Below are 20,025 nucleotides of genomic sequence, written 5' to 3'. Positions count from 1 at the left end.
CGGTGCTTTCCAACGCTTGCACTGTCGCTATTCTTTACTGAGCACCACTAAGTTATACAGTTTCATATTTTAGATATAAATTTCAGCAGTCCACTAGAATTCTTTCTTTCAGAATGTCAATCAAATGTGTGTATCGCAAGGTAAGTTTATGTTAATACTTCTTGCAAACGTGAGTTAGTGCGAACGAGGATAACCCTACAGCTTTGAAATAATTTTCACACATGCAATCCTTAAATGTGATAGAATAATATCTAAATGTACGTAAACGTTTTTAATACCAATCAAAAAATGTATCGTTTTGTTCCTTGGGGCCCCAGAGCTCCGGGGCCCTTGCCGATCGCCAACCTGGCCAGACCGCTCCTGAGTATGATACTGGTTTTTCCTCTTCTTTCGTAATGTAACTGTGGGTATTAGTCACTGCAGACCTAGTGTCGGAAGAAACGTACAGACAATAGGCAACATCGTACCGCTATTACCACCTTTTAGACCGTTGAATTGAAAAACGAATGTATTTAAATTTAAAGTAGCTATATAGGGGGCTAAAAGTTAAATTCCCAGAAGTGGTCTTAACTCTCCTATAACCCCAATTTGTACTGAAATAGTTTGATTTAAATTAGTGTTATGAGAATATACTAATATATACTGTATGTCAATTGCAAAAGGAAGCAGGGAGAGCCTTCGCAGTATTCAGTTCCAAGGAATGATATGTTTCAAAGTCTAGAATAGTGATCTAGATTTTGAAATCTAGGAAATTCTTAGTATTTCACTAATACGAGCCGTTACATTGCTCGACTATATACATTTTTTTTTGTCAGGTGGAGGCGTTTTGAGTTCAAGAGGCAGCAAATTAATGGCTGAGATCTTGATTCAATACTGAGACCTTGATTCATTATTTATTAATAATTTTATGTTCTGGTATCTCCCAAGAACGCTAAAATTATTAGCCTGCTTAAAACAATAAAGACTGAAAAGTATAGTTTTATGATTTAGAGCTTGTAGAACATTAGAGATTTTCAAGCTGCAAATGTTAATAATAATAATAATAATAATGGGGATAGTGAAATTTATTTTGCATTAAATTAGCTCCTTATAGTTTTGAAGCTCCTAAAATGAATCTGAACTTAGTTTTGGTCCTACACCCTCCAATTTAGAAATAATATCAATAATAGTACTAGCCCTTTAAAGATCACATTTGTTTTAGAACAAAATTTTAGACTTCCACTTAGGAAGGATCTATACCTTCCTTAATTATCTTAGATTCATGATTGGTTCATCATTATCTTTGTAATGATTTGTGCTTTCGAATATCACACAATGATACCTCACGATCCATTGTTTTGGTGAAATTCGAGAATTCTCGAGAAATCGCCCAGAAAAATATATTCTTTAGTAATCTGGTCGGTCCTTCGCGGAGCCCCGATGTGAAGTATCTACATAAAATGTACCCAAACATCATTAAATAATTTGGAGTATGTTTCTGCCAAGTCCCATTGAAGTACAGTTAGTAGGTGTGGATGTAGGAAAATTTTTCGAAATGTATTGCGATATTTTGAAATATAAAATATATTCTTAATAACTATCTGATCGTGCCCTAATTATCATAAATTCATAGTTTGTCCGCCATTGTCTTTAGAATAGTGTAGGATTCCGAATGATGATACACGCATATATAACGATCTGTAAATTCGGAAGATGTTCGAAACAATTCCTAAATTTGCTTTAAAAAGATATATTTTAATTTAGGCACCCTGTTACATTATATATTGGTATAATGTATCATGGTCCTAGATCTTTTGGACATCCTATATATATTCACATTTTGCTACAAAATAAGTAGAGATTTTGAAATATGTAAAAATTCATTGTTGTACCGCAGAATTTAATTATAAAATTTTAAATAGTATGTCAAAAATAATATTTAAGTAGAGATTTCATAAAATACACGTAATAATATTATTTTTGAGAATTTTGTTTATTTAACCCATAATATTGAAGTTTTTAGGTAATTTTGCAGTTTTCAGTTTATTTTCAAGGGAATTTTGTTGCAGTGAATCTTTTTAAGGAAATTTCAAAATTTTATTTCGTAATTTCTTCGAAAATTCTGAGTTTAGAAATTCAGCCATAATCTCTTCTTGGCTCATCCCTTTGTTTAGATGAAAATTATTTGTGGTTGGATCATAAAAACCTGAACTGCCTCAGAGAGATAGAGCAGATCCTTTGATGTTAAGAAATTAAAACTCTCATGCTATCGTTGTGTCATCAAAATAGCCAATTAGTGCCCTTCTTCATATCCATTGTCTTTTACCAGAAAATAGTGTCGTGAACCAGACACAGAAAATGCTGTATCACAAAACTTTTGGAAAAGTGTAGAAACGAGTGTAATTTTCCAGTAAACTAAACTGAAATTAGTGATGAATGGTCACTCCTTTTTGTGAATGAGAAAGTTGAATCTTGCAATGTGCTGTTCAGCGGACAGAAAAGTTAAATTGGGTAAAGTTAAAAAATCCTCAATCAAAGTTTCGAGTAAGTAAACCTGTTCTAATTATGATCCAGTGCTAGGTCTCAAGTTACGAAGTGAACTGACTTTATTGGCAACTGAAACCTCGAAATTATATTCACACCTGGTTATAATAGTTGAGTTTATTGTGGATATATATAGCTTCGAGATGAGTGCAGTAAACACTCAATGGGGGAAGGGGGGAATGTTTCAGTCGTTTTGGTAGACGTATGTACTCCACGTATATAGTTTACCCAAAATTTTAAACATTGTTTTTAGGTCTTGTAACCTAGTAGAGATATGTATTGTTATTTTGAGATGAAGGTACTGCTCATTTCTCTTTCTTTTCTTTGCTTAAAATTCTGAAAGTTCTCATTTGCTAAATATGCTTTGAAATAGCCAGAAAACAAAAATCTAAGTGGATTTCCAATGTATTAATTTTCTATATCACAGCGCAAGTGAATTTTATGTGTGCATTTCAACGTACTGGTAAAGTGAGATTTTCGTTGACAGCTCGTTTCTCGACTACAGTATTCTGATCACAGCAATCGTAATTCGTGATGTTAATAAAATAATTCAGAATGTTTATGTCAGATAAGTTTTACACAAGAAAACAGCTGGTCTGATCACTGATACGTTCTTGAGAAAAGAGTGGTGGCTAGAAACTTATTTTTTTAAATGACAATGTCCATATATGTGTTGTTTTATTAGGTTAAGTTAGTTTAGTTTAGGTAGGTGAGGATAGGTTAGGTATTTTAGGTTAGGCTTATTTTCTGTGACTTTCTAGTATGTTTTGCTATAATGTAAACATGTGTCAGTAGGAAGGATCTATGAACATGGTATAAATGGGAGAACCGTGCTACATGTGTGAAGTTGCAAAGAATGCGTAAACTCTCCAGCCGGTAGTAACCATGTAATTTGACACTTATACAAAACAAGAAAGATGAAAAGGTAAATGAAAGATCTAGCCTACCACCAAAATAAAGTAAATTAATGTGATTGGAAGATTTTAATAATGTTGTACAATCAGTCTGTTTCATATTTTATTTTATTTTTTTAATTTCTTCAATAACCTAAGAAAATACTGAAAAATATGTATAATACAGTAAGCTAAGTAACACTTAAAAAAATGAAATGATTCAAACGGAATTTACATGTTAACAGTGATTGGTGAAACTAAAGGAAAATTTACACTGTAAAACCTCGCTATATCTGATTCAAAGGAGAATACAGTGTTACCAAAAATTTTTCAATTTTTCTCTTATTTATACTTTTATGTCAAATTTTGAGCTATTCTGTAAATAAAATGTACAGGCCGTGAACTGAATATTTTCTTTCAAAGCAGAAAATGGAAAATCCAACTTTAGTTTTAAGTAGTCAAGAGTATAGTAATGTTTACGAAGTGTATAGTATACTAGAAATGTATACAGCAGTACATGAAAATGTTCTCACTTCTAAAATGAAGATTACAGTTGTGAAAGATCCAGAAGCTTTTCTAAGTACGACCAGAAATTTAAACAACCGAATTCTGAGGGGAAATTTATTCTTTTGGTTTTTGTCAAATTCTCAGTTTTGATTTTTTTCAGTGGCGCTAGAAAATACTGTTTGGAAGTTATTATGGATTTTTTCTCTCTGTTAGAATCATTACACATAACTTCAGTTTCAGTAGTCCTTATTGCCAACCCAACTGGGAGGTTGACATTCTGCATCGGTAGTTTGTGGTTTACAACCTTTCTCACGATGGGTTGCAGTTGACGGACTGCAGGCCCGGATGCCGAGCTGCGAGTTGTAATGGAAGAGGCTCTAGAATCATCATCTTTGGGCAAATTTGAGTTCCATTTTCCGGGGACAACTGGCTTGGTGAATGGGTCTGTGATTGATGGTGGCATACAGTACGTGTCGTGGCCACCAGTCAGTGATGCACTTGCAGAGTCTATAGTCCTAAGGAAAGTGAACATCATACAGTAATACACAACATACATTTTATATTATTTTATTTATTATTATTATTATTATTATTATTATTATTATTATTATTATTATTATTATTATTATTATTATTATTATTATTATTATTATTATTATTTTGTAAAAAAAAAAACAATCGGGCTCCTGTGTTAGGTACCCGCACAAAAAGTACTTTAAAAAATCCTACGTGTCCTATATTATATATTTCCAATGTACATTGAAATATCATTGGTAATTATGAAGACATAGTTTTCGAACCAAAGACAATACTTTTAACAACAACTATATATTTTGAGAGTGAAAGAGAGGAACACAGAATGATATAGGATGAGGGAGGATTTTTTTTTTTTTAATTTCAGACACCGTCAGGAAATATTTATACCTAGTTCTATATTACAGTATTTAAACTTTTTGAAAAATATGACCAATGTTTCCATTCTTGGTAAGACTTTATATAAGTGCTATTACACAATTCAAGAATATTTAAATGACTCATTAACTGAAGAGTTGGAAACAGATACTTACCCGTGAGTACATGCCTGGTGTGGTACAAACAGTTACCTAATTATGTGGTTTTGTATTTTTAGAAAGATTGCATGATGTATACTTCTGGTACTTGACAATATTGTATGTTTTTTTCTTTTCTTTTTGACAACTGTAATGCTTACATGAGAATTTCTCATGTTTTGTAAGCTAATGAAACAGGCTAATGAATGAATGAATGAATGAATGAATATGGTCATATCTCCTATCTACCCAATGTAAATTACTCGTAATTTCAATTACCGCGTATTGAAAGTGTCTTCGGACGTAGATGGTACAATTCTCAACCTATGTTCAGCAAAAACAATTGAACTTCAGATATTACTGCAAGTAAGGAAACAGATAGAAACACTGAGAGGCTAAGGTTGTGATTTCTTTTTAAAGTAGTTGATGTTACGCCTTTACAATGTACACTATTGCTTCAAATTCCGTTATATAGGGCCAAATACATCTTGAAAAACGGAGTTCCAAATAACCTCGTTGTCACTAGGTATATACATTGGAAATATTTCTCAGCAATGAGTAAAACTCGCTTAAAATTGTCAAAAAAAAAACTTCTATTCGGACATAAATATGACCTAATGCTAAAATATGGTTCAAATATGCATTTATATAGCCGAGAAAAAGATATTTTAGTGCTCAGAAGAGTTAGAAATTATTTAGACCTATATTTAATTAGATATGTAAAAATATACCAGGATAAAAATATGAGATGCCATAGAAATCCTAACCTTAATCATATTACTATAATAACTAGGAATTACATTGTTATATTGAACCGTGACATGAACTGTTCAGCACTTAAAATTGTTTATATTTTTACTCTTAGGAAGAAGAACGAAAAGTTGCTGAGATTTCGAAACGTCTTGAAGCTGCAATTCGTTCTGGTGTTAATCCACGAGAATATTTTGCGACTAAAGACCCTACCTTAACACAAAGAAGGTTTGTTTATTTATTTACTTAATCACCTAAGGTGTAACCGAATTTCGTCAATCTACGTCGAAATCGTCAAAATATAAGTATTGGATACATATTTTGACTATTACGTTGTCTTTAATACAAAAATAAGGATGTATATGCTTACTATTTTGAACTTCAATATTAAATACACCGCGTATACTTTGAGCCCTTACAATTGATATCGTTAGGACTGTACTTGTGTAAAGATATAAAAAGAAAGCATGAATAAATACACGTCCTATCTAGATCCAAAATTTAATATATAGAAGAAAATAATAGAGCAAGGTAAAGAGTTGAAGAAAAACTATAAAAAAAAGAAAGAAATAGAAATTGGTGATGATGAATAATGGAGAATGTAATATAAACAAAATAGATTAAGTATTCAGCATTTTTCATATTTCAATTGGCCATTAATTATACGAGGATGATTCAGAAAGTAATGTCTTCAAGGTGATATCTTTTTTTGTGTTTGATAGACAGCACAGATACAGGTATCAGTGGAAAGCTTGCAATGTCAACTACAAATGGTGGCATCATTTTTCAACATAGTCCTCATTACAGGCAACGTACTTGCGCCAACGTGAAACAAGGTTTTTCATTCCGTCAGCGGAGAATTGTGGTAGCTGCTGGCGACACCATTGTCGACCTGCTGCTTTCACCTCTGCGTCACAAATGTAGCGTTGTCCCTTAAAGTGATCCTTTAAGTATGGGAAAGAGCCAAAAGTCGCAGAGCGCAAGACCCGAACTGTAGCAGAATGTCAACAACTATTTGCCAACAGCTGATGGGACAACTTTGAATTTTTGGCGGAGGAGAAGACATGTGACGGTACTCCATCAAGTGACGCTTCGTTTCCGGTGTATCTAGGACTTGTCGCTGGCGATGAATGTTTCTGGGCGCAAACTTTTCCTAGTCAGAAATCCAATGACTACCCGCTGTTTCAACCGGACGTCACCACTGGTGCTATGGATTGCTCCATTATTCTAGAATGAGGAGAGATAGGAAGGTGAAACAAGTGACATTCTATAGCTTAAACATTAGTGTATCGATGATAAACAGTTTAGAATGTTTGCAGTATTTTTGGTCAAGTAGTGGGCTTGGATGCATTACTTGCTGAATCACCCTCGTACTAAAAAAGATATAAAAACACAATTAGGACGAAAGCGACAAAGAATCATTTCAGACGTGGAAAATAAGGAAAACAATTTTACTGAAGAAAATAAAGGCGAAATAAGTGCATAAGTGAAAAAAGGTCAGTTTATTAGAAGATACCAATTAGGATGTTTAGAACAGACACAACAATCGAGGAAGACATAGGAATTATAATAATAATGGTGTTCAGGAAATGAGAGGAGTGTGATCAAGGGGACAGAAAGTATGTACTAGCTGTGCTTATTAGACCGTGTCTTAAGTTAATATTTTGTTCTTGTTTATGAAAGGTATGGGGTGGAGATTTTTAAGCGAACAAGAGAGGTTGGGAGTTAGTGTGCGAATAAAGGAAAGGGAAAACGACAATGTTGAATTGAAGGAAAATAAGATTATTGTTATCAAACGTATTGTGATTTTGTGTGCAGTATTTGGACTGAAGTTTGTAATGATTTAATGTGTGTTCATCTTGTTAAAACTGCAAAGTGTTTAGTTTATTTTGCTATAGGATAAAGGTATAAAGCTCATATAGTTTGTTCAATATTAAAGTAGAGTTGGTGATGAAAATTGTATTTAGTTAACATAAGCCTAACGATAGATAATGTGGTAATTTGAGTTGACCCTCTTCTTTCATGCAGAACATTTCTTTAATATTCTTTATAATTTGGTGCGGTGCGATTGTGATACAGAACTTATACAAAATATCTGTGGTAATAACGGAATTATTCGTGGATAAATCATGGATTCTTGCTGAATTTTTAAAAGAAGATCCTAAAGTACAGACATTAGAAAGTCAAAGGGTCAGATTCTGTAAGGAAGATCTCTCATTACAGGAAGTGTTAAACTTGAGATAATGTTTGTACAAGGACTTCGGAAGAAATGTATTAATTTAAGCCATGTCTTGAAATATCACAGTTCTGTTCTACTTTTGGGAAATGATATTGTCATTGCTATAAGAGAATAATTTTGCTTCTACTTGTTCCTGAATATTACTGGCGGAAAAGGTGTGATTAAATGTAGTGCATACATCGCCGTTTCGAACCGCTGCTCATGAACAATGTATCAATAACATGCAAACATATATTTCACAATGTAGCTTGGGAGTTATCATGTCTGTCTAAGATGCCATACAAGAAGTTTCTAAAGCTCAAGAAAGGATTACATTTGAGAAAGAAAGAAGCGGGTAATAGATAAAATTCAAAAGAGAACGAAAAATACAGGAAACATTCAATGTCGCTAAAGCAAAAGACGTGCAGCTAGACTAAGTATGAAAAAAAAATAATAGTGAAATGAGAGAAGAACAGAAATAAGTATGAAGACGCTTTAGCGAAGAAATGTAACAGCTCTAAGAAAGTTAGAAAGCGGGAGGAAGGAGTAACTGAAAAGAATTGGGCAGAAAAGATAATTGGAGGATTGGAGAAGTGTTTGTCAAAAAGGTAATAATATTTCGAATTTAGAAGTGATTATAAAACAGAAGGACGCTCTAAGTAAATACGTAGCAAAAGAATTTAACAAAAGAGATAAGAAAATTTTGAATAGGATATGAATTTGATAAATGAGCTAGGAAGACTGAATTTAATGCCAGCAGTTGATCATTCGAGGGAAGAAGTTTTTGTCTTAAAACGTAAGAATAGATACTAAAGTTGCCGAACACCAATGCTAGAGGTTTCCAATGTAAAACCAAGAGGCTGTTGGAGATTCTCAAGTCAAGTAGAAAGGATCTTTACGGAGTGAGAATACGAGTAAAGGAAACATCTACTAGCAATGTTGAATAGAAAAGAAAGAAGATTATTGTTATTGGATGTATTGTAGTATGTTTCCAGTTTTTTTATAATTGTGTAAAATGGTTTAATGTGGGCCAGTTATGTTAAAACTTGAAAGTGTTTGATGTTTATACTATGGGGAAAGACATGAAGTTTATATAGTTGGAGAAATAATTGTAAATAGAATTGCTTCAAATTGAAAATAGAATTGAATAAATTTAGTTCTTGATTAGAATCGTATTTAGTTAACGTAAGTCTGTGTTACATGACTAGGTCAAAAGTCACGTTGCGTGCTAAATTGAGTCTTATGATTTCAAATCAAGATGTGAGATATTTCAAGCACGTAACTTCTGCGTGGAGTGCCCTGTGTAATTCGAAGAAGATGCTTATATTTTATAATTACTATTGATTTTACTCAAACAACTTGTCTTTTGACAATGTTGTATCCATATTCACCTTATGTGCTATACATCATTTTCAAGCTCTTTATTATGTCTTTGCAATAAACTTTCAATTAACCATCTCCTCATTATAGTTTTTGAGATATGTGGACGAATTCATTTTTTCATTGATTTTTCATTGACGTTAATGTTAACGTTTCGTGATTTTTATTATTTTTTTTTTTACTATGTTCGATCCATTTTAGAATAATTTGCTTATCGAATATAGAATGTACATAGTCTCTTCTATATTTAAGCTGAATTTCAGCCATTTCCCTCAAAGTCTGTTCACATCATTCCAACCAAATAGGCTCTTCGTAGTATTAGCCACATATATAATATTTTTAGTAAGATAGAAAGCTCTGTTGCCTTGGTGTAAATGGAAGATAAGTTCCAATTTGTAAAAATGTATAGTAAATGTGTTTAAATACGTATGATAGTTATATCAAATATAGTTGTAATTGAAAATAATTTTGGTAATTCGTTTAGAGATGATCTAGAGTCTACAAATCTAGTTGTCCTATTGACTACGACACATTTATAGGATATAGATTAAATATTAAAAAAAAAAACAATGTAATCATTTCCAAATATATTTAATTAATCATCATACATTTTGAAATACTCATACATTTCATTAGAATAAATTCATCTTAGCTCTTTAGACAATATATTATTAACTTCATATATATATGTTTCCTCACTTGAGATTTTCATCTATTCACACAGCTAACAATTCAATTGTATCACCATACAAAGATTTTTCGTAAAATAGCTGAAAGAGTTGGTTCCATGGTTTCTGAATAAACTATTTGGTCTAGGAATTAATTCGTGCGGGTGGACAAGAGATGGCGCAACGAACGGAGCGTCCCACAGTTCCGTGTATCCACACATGTGTTGCAAACCCCTGTCATCGCGTATCGTTCGTAGTATAGGGCAGTGGATTAAAGCGTCAACAACACCAGTTTGTAGTTAAGTGAACATGGCGCAATTTGTGCCTGATAAAGTGTTTTTGCGGGGTGTCCTGCTGCATTACTTTAACATGCAGAAAAGTGCGACTGAAAGTCATCGTATTTTGGTGGAAGTGTATGGTGACCATGCTCTAGCTGAGCGAACGTGTCAGAAGTGGTTTGCACGGTTTAGAAGTGGTGATTTCGGCTTGGCAGACCAAGAGCGAGCTGGACAGCCAAAAAAAATTTCAAGACGAAGAATTGACAGCATTGCTCGAGCAGGATTCGTGTCAAACGCAGGAACAACTTGCAGCAGCATTAGGCGTTGATCAAACAACAGTCTCCAAACGCTTGAAAGCCATGGGAATGATTCAAAAGATGTCACATTGGGTTCCACATGAATTGAAAGACAGAGACGTTGAAAGACGAAAAACCATTTGCGAATTGCTGCTTCAACGACAGAGCAGAAAGGGGTTTCTGCATCGAATTTTTACGGGTGATGAGAAGTGGATCCATTACGAGAACCCTAAACGAAAAAAGGCCTGGGTGAAACCAGGTGAACCAGGTCCAAAACAACCAAAACGAGATATTCACTGTGCAAAGGTTTTGCTGTGCATATGGTGGGATATGAAAGGTGTGGTGTACTATGAGCTGCTGCAACCGGGTGAAACTATGAATGGAGAACGTTATCGACGACAATTAATGCGTTTGAAGCAAGCTCTGGCCAGAACACGACCAGAATGGGAGAACAGACATGATAAACTTATTGTTCAACATGATAACGCTCGCCCACATGTCGCAAAACCGGTCAAAACCTATTTAGAAAATGTCGAATGGGAAGTTTTACCCCACCCGCCGTATTCACCAGACGTTGCTCCTTCGGACTACTACTTGTTCGATTGCATGAACAACGATTTGATTGGACAGCGGTTTACTTCTTCAGAAGATATCGAAACATGAGTCTCTGACTGGATCGCTTCCAAGGATGAGGACTTCTTTCGCCACGGAATCCGTACATTGCCTGACAGATGGGCGAAAGTGGTGGCTAGCGATGGACAATATTTTTCTTAAGGTATTTATGTATTTTGTGTTTGTACTACAGCTTCAATGTGTGCGTACCAACCGCACGAATTAATTCCTAGACCAAATATATACACTAATTTTCTGGTATTTACTTTTTAACCTGCTGCAAGGAAGGATAGTCCTGCTGAATTTATACTCTCATTTTTAATTAAAATATATTTTACTCATGTACTACAATTGCAGTGTTATCTGTATAAAGCGCAATTGGTAATAGAGAAGAATGTAAAGACAAAACGTAGGTAGAAAAGAACCAGAGTAAAACGTTTAGGAATGCCCATGACGGTATTTCTACAGTATAGCTTAATTTGCGATCATCAAATAATCCACAATGTAAATTACAGAGTTTATTTTCTGTCTACACTTTTAGTGAGGCACGTTAAGTCAGTGGAAAGGGGCTTATTTCTGGTGCAAGGGGTCGCTGGTTCAATCCCAGGCCAAGTGAGCTTTTACTGGACATTTGTTCATGGATTTTGTCGTATTCTTCTGTTTCTTTCCACATTCTCATTCCACCAATTATTTCCTAATTCACTTTCATTAATCATCCGTCTCCTTGAGCCTAAAGGACATATATACACCCTTTCCAATATTGTGACTATCCAGTCATGGCATGATCATTTTATAATATCTTATGAATAAAATGTGTTTAGTAATATATTGTCACTATCCTGTCAATATTCTGTCACTAACATCATCATGAAGTCTTGTTCAACAAGTAATACTTATTTTAAATAATACATTTTTCATTATATATTGCAATTCGGATGTTTTATGCCAATTTTGGCCGCTCCGTGCAAACGCACGTGTTGCACATACGGTAAGAGCCGACCCTGTTTACAAGCTACCCTTACCACCATTAATGATCTCCAAGTAAACATCACTGAAGCCATTACATTAGTCCAGTGGACCTCAACCGATGTATCGCAACACACTTGTGTGCCTTGCATTCCCACAAGGTGTGTCGCAAAATTTTAAAATTTAAACAAATTACGAAGCATAATTATTTAAAATCAAGTTTGAGACAGACTATAGCAGTCAACGCCTCTAGTGGCAGCCACAATGCTCAGTACTAGACGAACTCACTAGTTCATACAAGCTTACAGGCAAATACTAGTATAATTTATATTGTTAATAATAATAAATCAAGTAAGTGTACTGTGATGTCGTAGGTGTTCCATAAAATGTGTCATTAGTCAAAAAAAAAAAAAAAGATTGGGGATCACTACAATAGTCGATTTTAATATCCTGAAAAGTGAATTGAAAGAACTTAATTGCAGTTTCTATGTATGTCGAGTGACGCAGGGAAATATATACATTGAATATCCCTGAGAAAATAAACAATTTTGGTGTGAATTACACAGAGAGTAAATAAGTTTTAACAAGATTTAGGTTTGAAAGAAATATATATATGCGCTCTTGCAACTGTTACATATAGTGGCAGTACTTAAAACTACTTGCGACATTAGAGCAAAGTTATTTTCAGCAATAAAATGAACAACTTGTGTTGAATCGATTGTCTGTTGTAATTTCAGCCAGGGCGGCCCTAGGCAATTTGCCGCCCCGTGCAATGGCATTCTAATGAAACACCAAATGATTTTTCACTTTTTCATGTACATTAAGATAAACATGCAAATGTCTCCAATAATTATTCCCATCAGAAGTGATTAGCGAAACATTATCAGTGGAAAATAACTTACAAGAGAAACATAAAACTGATATGATTTCTACAGAATACACCAACCACGATCTATTACATTGTTGCAGAATATTGAGTTCTTTTACAGACTTTCTTCCCCGATACTCGTACTCGGTACCCGATAATTTCCTATGACTTATTACGGAATTAAAATATTTTAATCTATTAATTGTCAATTATTATTAATAATCTGTATTAGTCTGTGGAGTTCTGTGTGAAATTAAATGAAATGGAAATTCTGGTTTTACTTCCCACGTCTATGCCCTGTAAACTAAAGAAGAAGACTAATTATCTGTTATTTTATTTATTTATACATATTTCTTGGCATTACCGGCAACTGCGGTCATAAGCTTGTTACGTATGAGGAATGACACCTCTCGGCGAGCCTACTATCTGGGGGAAGGGGAAGGAAGGAAGCGGCCTGGAATCTTATGTTAGGTACCATCCTGGCTTTGCTTGGTGTGAATGAGATAAACCCAGGAAAAACCTCACTCAGAATAGTGGGCCTGAAAAAGCTGTTACACTTTTCCGACCGAGTGTTCCCATCGGGAATCGAACCCGGGGCCGCTTGATTACTGGTAGGCTAGTCTAAGGAAAGTGAAAAAAAGAATTAGAATGTGGGAAAAATTGGAGAAGCCGAGAAAACCCGCGGACAGAATAATGTTCAGTAGAAACTTATATGGCCTGGGATCGAACCCAGGACCTCACATCAGAGATGAGTGGTAGTAACGATTACTAATTATATAATATTGAAATCTGGATCAAGTGGACACAAGTACTCAATTGTAATAACTAATCTAAAAGCTCATTAGCAAGACGGCGCTGGATAGCTAGCGGACCTAAAACGACAGAATGGGGTACCGCTGGCTGATGCTGATAGTGGGTCTCCAACAAAATTACAATTATTCCGCCTGCGGTCCGCCGCTTTAAGCCCACGACTACGCCGCTAATACTACTACAGCGACTACCAATAAGTAAGTAAATATATGTGTATATTAAAAAAAAATCTTCCGAGAAGTAGGTTCGAACTACCGACTAAACTATAAGCAACACTTTGCTTTCATCCGCTCGGCTGTTACGGCAATATACCTACAATGTTACTCAACACATGTATTTGTGGATATAACAATTGAAAATTTCCTATTATATTTTAAATTGCTTCCAAGATTTAAAATCTATTTAACTTTTATACGGTTGTAGGTTATGTACCGATCTTTTAACCAAAATCAACTCCCTTAGCCTAACGGGCATAGCGTGGGATATTTAACTGGAAGATTGTTTCTTTACCAAAAACTATTTCAACATTTTTTCTCCCTATTACCTCAATCATATAAAAAAAATCCATCCGCCGAGTCCAAATTCAACGTAGAGCACCCTAAATGTAAAACTACACCCTACGGAACGAACTTGCACAAACTTTAATGCCACGAATAATGTACAGTATGCTTGAAAATATATGAATAACAATTAGTAAACGCAAAACGAACATGGCCGACCGAAGAATTAGGAACAATTCAGCAAACCAGATTGAAGTCCACTGTCATAGTCCGCCTCCTGGTTGAAAAAAAAGTAATCGCACTCTATCCGGTTTCAGTCCGAATACGAAAATGAGCTACACCAGCGACATCAGCCCAAATATCAAGGCTAATCCGAATGTGCGTACCGCCTTTGTAGACGGAGAACTGAAAGCACATGACGGCATTTATTAATGGAGAATAAGTAAATTACAGGTAAATAATAATAATAATAATAACATCTCGAAACTTATCGATTACAAGTAAAGAATACAGAGAAAGGAATCATTACTAATAACGTTGTTATTTGTAATCCGCTACTGTCAAACATTATAACATTAGTATTTGCTGTCTAGAACTAATGCAATGCAAATATCATTTCAGGGAATCACCTTCTAAGCCTCATTCACCTCCAAGAGTAAGGGCGGCTCAAACTCCACCGTTACAGAATCAACGTCAAACCCAGACTAAACTTCAATCTTCTTACCATGAGACGAAACTAAAGAAATAGTAGTTGTACATTTATTCATGCTGAATTAGATCGACGTTCTAGTTACAAAATCCGAAATATGTACCGTGCCTCCTTGTGATCTCACAGTAATTCCGTTTACAGATGTATTGTTTGCTCAATATTTTTGTTTACTCTAACCTGTGTTTTTATCAAATTGTAAATATATTATAGCAGATATGCTTAATAAATACAAGTAACAGCGCCAATGTAGAGAAAAATTGTTGTTTAAAATATTTATTTGGTGTAGGAATTAATTCGTGCGGGTGGACAAGAGATGGCGCAACGAACGGAGCGTCCCACAGTTCCGTGTATCCACACATGTGTTGCAAACCCTTGTCATCGCGTATCGTTCGTAGTATAGGGCAGTGGATTAAAGCGTCAACAACACCAGTTTGTAGTTAAGTGAACATGGCGCAATTTGTGCCTGATAAAGTGTTTTTGCGGGGTGTCCTGCTGCATTACTTTAACATGCAGAAAAGTGCGACTGAAAGTCATCGTATTTTGGTGGAAGTGTATGGTGACCATGCTCTAGCTGAGCGAACGTGTCAGAAGTGGTTTGCACGGTTTAGAAGTGGTGATTTCGGCTTGGCAGACCAAGAGCGAGCTGGACAGCCAAAAAAATTTCAAGACGAAGAATTGACAGCATTGCTCGAGCAGGATTCGTGTCAAACGCAGGAACAACTTGCAGCAGCATTAGGCGTTGATCAAACAACAGTCTCCAAACGCTTGAAAGCCATGGGAATGATTCAAAAGATGTCACATTGGGTTCCACATGAATTGAAAGACAGAGACGTTGAAAGACGAAAAACCATTTGCGAATTGCTGCTTCAACGACAGAGCAGAAAGGGGTTTCTGCATCGAATTATTACGGGTGATGAGAAGTGAATCCATTACGAGAACCCTAAACGAAAAAAGGCCTGGGTGAAACCAGGTGAACCAGGTCCATCACAACCAAAACGAGATATTCACTGTGCAAAGGTTATGCTGTGCATATGGTGGGATATGAAAGGTGTGGTGTACTATGAGCTGCTGCAACCGGGTGAAACTATGAATGGAGAACGTTATCGACGACAATTAATGCGTTTGAAGCAAGCTCTGGCCAGAACACGACCAGAATGGAAGAACAGACATGATAAACTTATTGTTCAACATGATAACGCTCGCCCACATGTCGCAAAACCGGTCAAAACCTATTTAGAAAATGTCGGATGGGAAGTTTTACCCCACCCGCCGTATTCACCAGACGTTGCTGCTTCGGACTACTACTTGTTCGATTGCATGAACAACGATTTGATTGGACAGCGGTTTACTTCTTCAGAAGATATCGAAACATGGGTCTCTGACTGGATCGCTTCCAAGGATGAGGACTTCTTTCGCCACGGAATCCGTACATTGCCTGACAGATGGGCGAAAGTGGTGGCTAGCGATGGACAATATTTTTCTTAAGGTATTTATGCATTTTGTGTTTGTACTACAGCTTCAATGTGTGCGTACCAACCGCACGAATTAATTCCTAGACCAAATAGTAACATAACATTCTTATGGGTGCTGATTCTGCACCGTAAGTCGAATTTAAACACACAACCTGTTCATGACTGAAAATGATTGTACGTTTATTAAACATATTAAGAAATCTATGTAGATTCTGTTGTACAGTACATATGCGACAAGAAATATAATGTTTTTGAATAATGTTGAGAATTTTACGACTCCATGGCGATCATTCAGGATGCTTCCAAGAGAGTGTCACATTTAAAGATGGATATGCTCGAAGGTCAGGGTTTAAATCCTTCTTCCATTATTATTTTTTAAAATTTTATTATCTCAACAATAATCTAACAATGTGTAACATAAATATTTCTATATGAAACAATAGTCTCAAACTAACAAATAGTGTTTAACTGTAGAGTTCAAATTGATATACCTTAGCTCTACAAAATGTATTACATTGTTTCTATTTCATATTCTGTAAAAATATTTTCATTTTTGGGTCATTCCATTCCAAATCATCACAGCGAAAAACCTCACCATCTTAGATTGTGATGAAATTTGATGAAAAGCAAGAGCTTGTGAAGTAAACATCTGGCAAGTTATAAGCTCCAGTGACAAGTATTTGTCAGATAGCAGTGTTGCCAACCTGACCAAAATGTGCAAACATGTTAAATGTAAATAAATCATAACTTCGCTCCTAATTTAGATAGAAACGTCATCGTGGGCTTGTAAAGTTGAAGGAATGCCCTTTCAATAAAAGAAATAGGTACAGACCATTTCTGTTATTTTTTGGGGTCAAGGTCACACACTGTATCCTTTGACCTCAAATATCTGAAAAATGCATTTTTAATTTTCGTCAAAACAACACGTGTAGTGTTATGGTGTCCACCTGTGGTGTAAATTTCATGTTGGGATGGCTATGGGAACAGGAGTTACAAAGTAATGAACCTAGCAGACTTCAATAAGAATGCAATATTGAATGAGTGGATATGATGTAAGAATCTTTCAAGTATGATATAAATCCCCTTGAAACAAGTAAATGTTGCACATTTCAAAATAGTACTCACCTTCAAGTGAAGAGGGTGTTGCTTTATCCTTTGCATTCTCTCTTGTGTGGTAATAATGTCTGTAGTAGGTATATTATATGTGCTACCAGTAGCTATGACGGGTCCACTGAAGCAAAAACATGACATGTCCTATGCACCATGCATCATCATAAACACGTCACAAATCCTTTCGCTCCTTGAGTGGAATTGATTGTCGTAAAATGTTCATGTGGTGCACTACACGTTCTGCTGCTGTAGAATATCTTGTCACAACTAGTTTGTCAACTGGTACTGGTATCAATGCATGAAGCTTTTGTGTTCCTGGTACTGGTCGTGCTGTATCAAATCGTGCACTCAGAACTTTACCTGCAGTAGTAACTTCTTGGAGGGTAACATACGCAAAGTTCATGTTGTGCACATTCTTCTCTGAACAATCTAACAGCTGTGGAGTAATTATTTGGTTTGAAGATATGTACTGCAAACTTGTTCTAGCGGCTAGCCTCTTTATTGCCCCTCCAAGCCCATCATAGATACTCTTGCCATGGGAAGTGGCAAAGGAGTACCACTCAGCATGGATTCCAAAGTCATCGTAGTAGTGTAACAAATTTGTGAAGTTTCTCCTGTTCTTGTATTGTGCACCAGTGCCATCAGAAAAATAATATATCTTAGATACTGCGTTGATGTTTTCTTTCAAAAATGTAATCAGTCTCTTCTGAAACACATGTACAGCAGTGGTGTCATGTTGCATGCAGTCCGAGATAATGATTAGGTTAATGTGTGCTATTCCACGTGCAGGGGTTTCACGGAAATAAACAGCAAATCGATGAACAATGGCTTGTGCATTTTTCCAATGAAAACTTTGGACCTCGTCTTGCAAAATGGATTAATTTTCCGCAAAGTCACATATAACAACTTCACCTAAACTTAACCCATCTTTAGTGTCCTTCACGTACCTTGCCTGTTTTGCTTTGCAATAAACGCATGCCCCTGCAAGAGTGTTAATTTAGAAATAAATAGGTCAATCTATTCGTTAGTTGGCTTCACTAATGCCTCAACGGCACATGTATTAGAAGTAACCCACTGTTTGAAGGTAATAACATGTTCAATTGCATTCTTTTGTAGAACATTATCCGGAATGCCGAGCTCCTTCCTGGCTAAGCGGTTAGCGTACGCACCTTTGGCGTGGGAGACCCGGGTTCGATTCCCGACGGGAGCTTATGTAGTTCGGATTCCACGTTAATCTGTAGATCGCGTTTCATATAGCCTCGCTGCTGAAAGAGACGTTAAACTCATAATCAAAATCAACATTATCCAGAATGCCCCTCACCTTGTCAGCTCCTGAACATTCAGTGTGCTTCTGGAAGAAGCACTGCACTTGAGGTGGGTTGCACATCATAATTGACATACAGTGGTGGTACGTTGACAAGCAGACCTTCGCATTTTCAAACAACTTACCCAGCTTATACACCCAACCTCCTGATTTTCTGACTTCTAATCACTCATGTTTTTGCTTCAGTGACCCGTCATAGCTACTGGTAGCACATATAATATACCTACTACAGACATTATTACCACACAAGAGAGAATGCAAAGGATAAAGCAACACCCTCTTCACTTGAAGGTGAGTACTATTTTGAAATGTGCAACATTTACTTGTTTCAAGGGGATTTATATCATACTTGAAAGATTCTTACATCATATCCACTCATTCAATATTGCATTTTTATTGAAGTCTGCTAGGTTCATTACTTTGTAACTCCTGTTCCCATAGCCATCCCAACATGAAATTTACACCACAGGTGGACACCATAACACTACACAACATGTGTTCTTTGACGAAAATCAAAAATGCATTTTTTTCAGATATTTGAGGTCAAAGGATACCTTGACCCCCAAAATAACAGAAATGGTCTGCACCTATCTTTTATTGAAAGGGCATTCCTTCAGCTTTACAAGCCCATGATGACTAACTATCTATCTAAATTAGGAGCGAAGTTATGATTTATTTTCATTTAACATGTTTGCGAAAAAATGCACATTTTGGTCAGGTTGGCAGCACTGCTATCTGATAACTACTTGTCACTGGAGCTTATAACTTGGCACACTGTGGAGCTTATAATTTTACTCCACAAGCTCTTGGTTTTCACCAAGTTTCATCATAATCTGAAATGGTGAGGTTAAAAAGTCCTTTTTTCTGTGATGATTTGACGTGGATTGACCCTTTTAAAATCAGTTTTGTGGCTTAAAGTAGCCGAAATACCATAGCTTGTTAGTGAATTTTATTGTATAAGGCGAGGAACTCAGAATTACTGTAAACCATTTCAGCATGGTTTATCTTTATATTATCCTCTATATACTTATTGATTAGCTAAAGATACTTTCCCTGAAAACTTCTCAACAAAATGTACAATCTTTATTTACA

At 35.6% G+C, this 20,025-nt stretch overlaps 1 protein-coding gene across 2 annotated transcripts in view; it reads left to right on the top strand.

Annotated features, from left to right (window-relative positions):
• Nucleotides 1-15,305, top strand: part of LOC145680777 (uncharacterized) — a 55,934-nt gene extending 40,629 nt beyond the window's left edge. For both annotated transcript variants that reach the window (XM_081751774.1, XM_081751775.1), the window contains exons 6-7: nucleotides 5,838-5,950; nucleotides 14,940-15,305. In XM_081751774.1, the coding sequence (XP_081607900.1) occupies nucleotides 5,838-5,950; nucleotides 14,940-15,066 (240 nt within the window). In that variant the 3' untranslated portion in view covers nucleotides 15,067-15,305. The remainder of the gene's footprint in view (nucleotides 1-5,837; nucleotides 5,951-14,939) is intronic.
• The last annotated feature ends 4,720 nt before the right edge of the window (nucleotides 15,306-20,025 follow it).

Source organism: Thermobia domestica, chromosome 3 (assembly GCF_964235325.1).
Source record: "Thermobia domestica chromosome 3, izTheDome1.hap1.1, whole genome shotgun sequence".
NCBI lineage: Eukaryota > Metazoa > Arthropoda > Insecta > Zygentoma > Lepismatidae > Thermobia > Thermobia domestica.
This window is presented reverse-complemented; position numbering and strand designations above follow the sequence as displayed.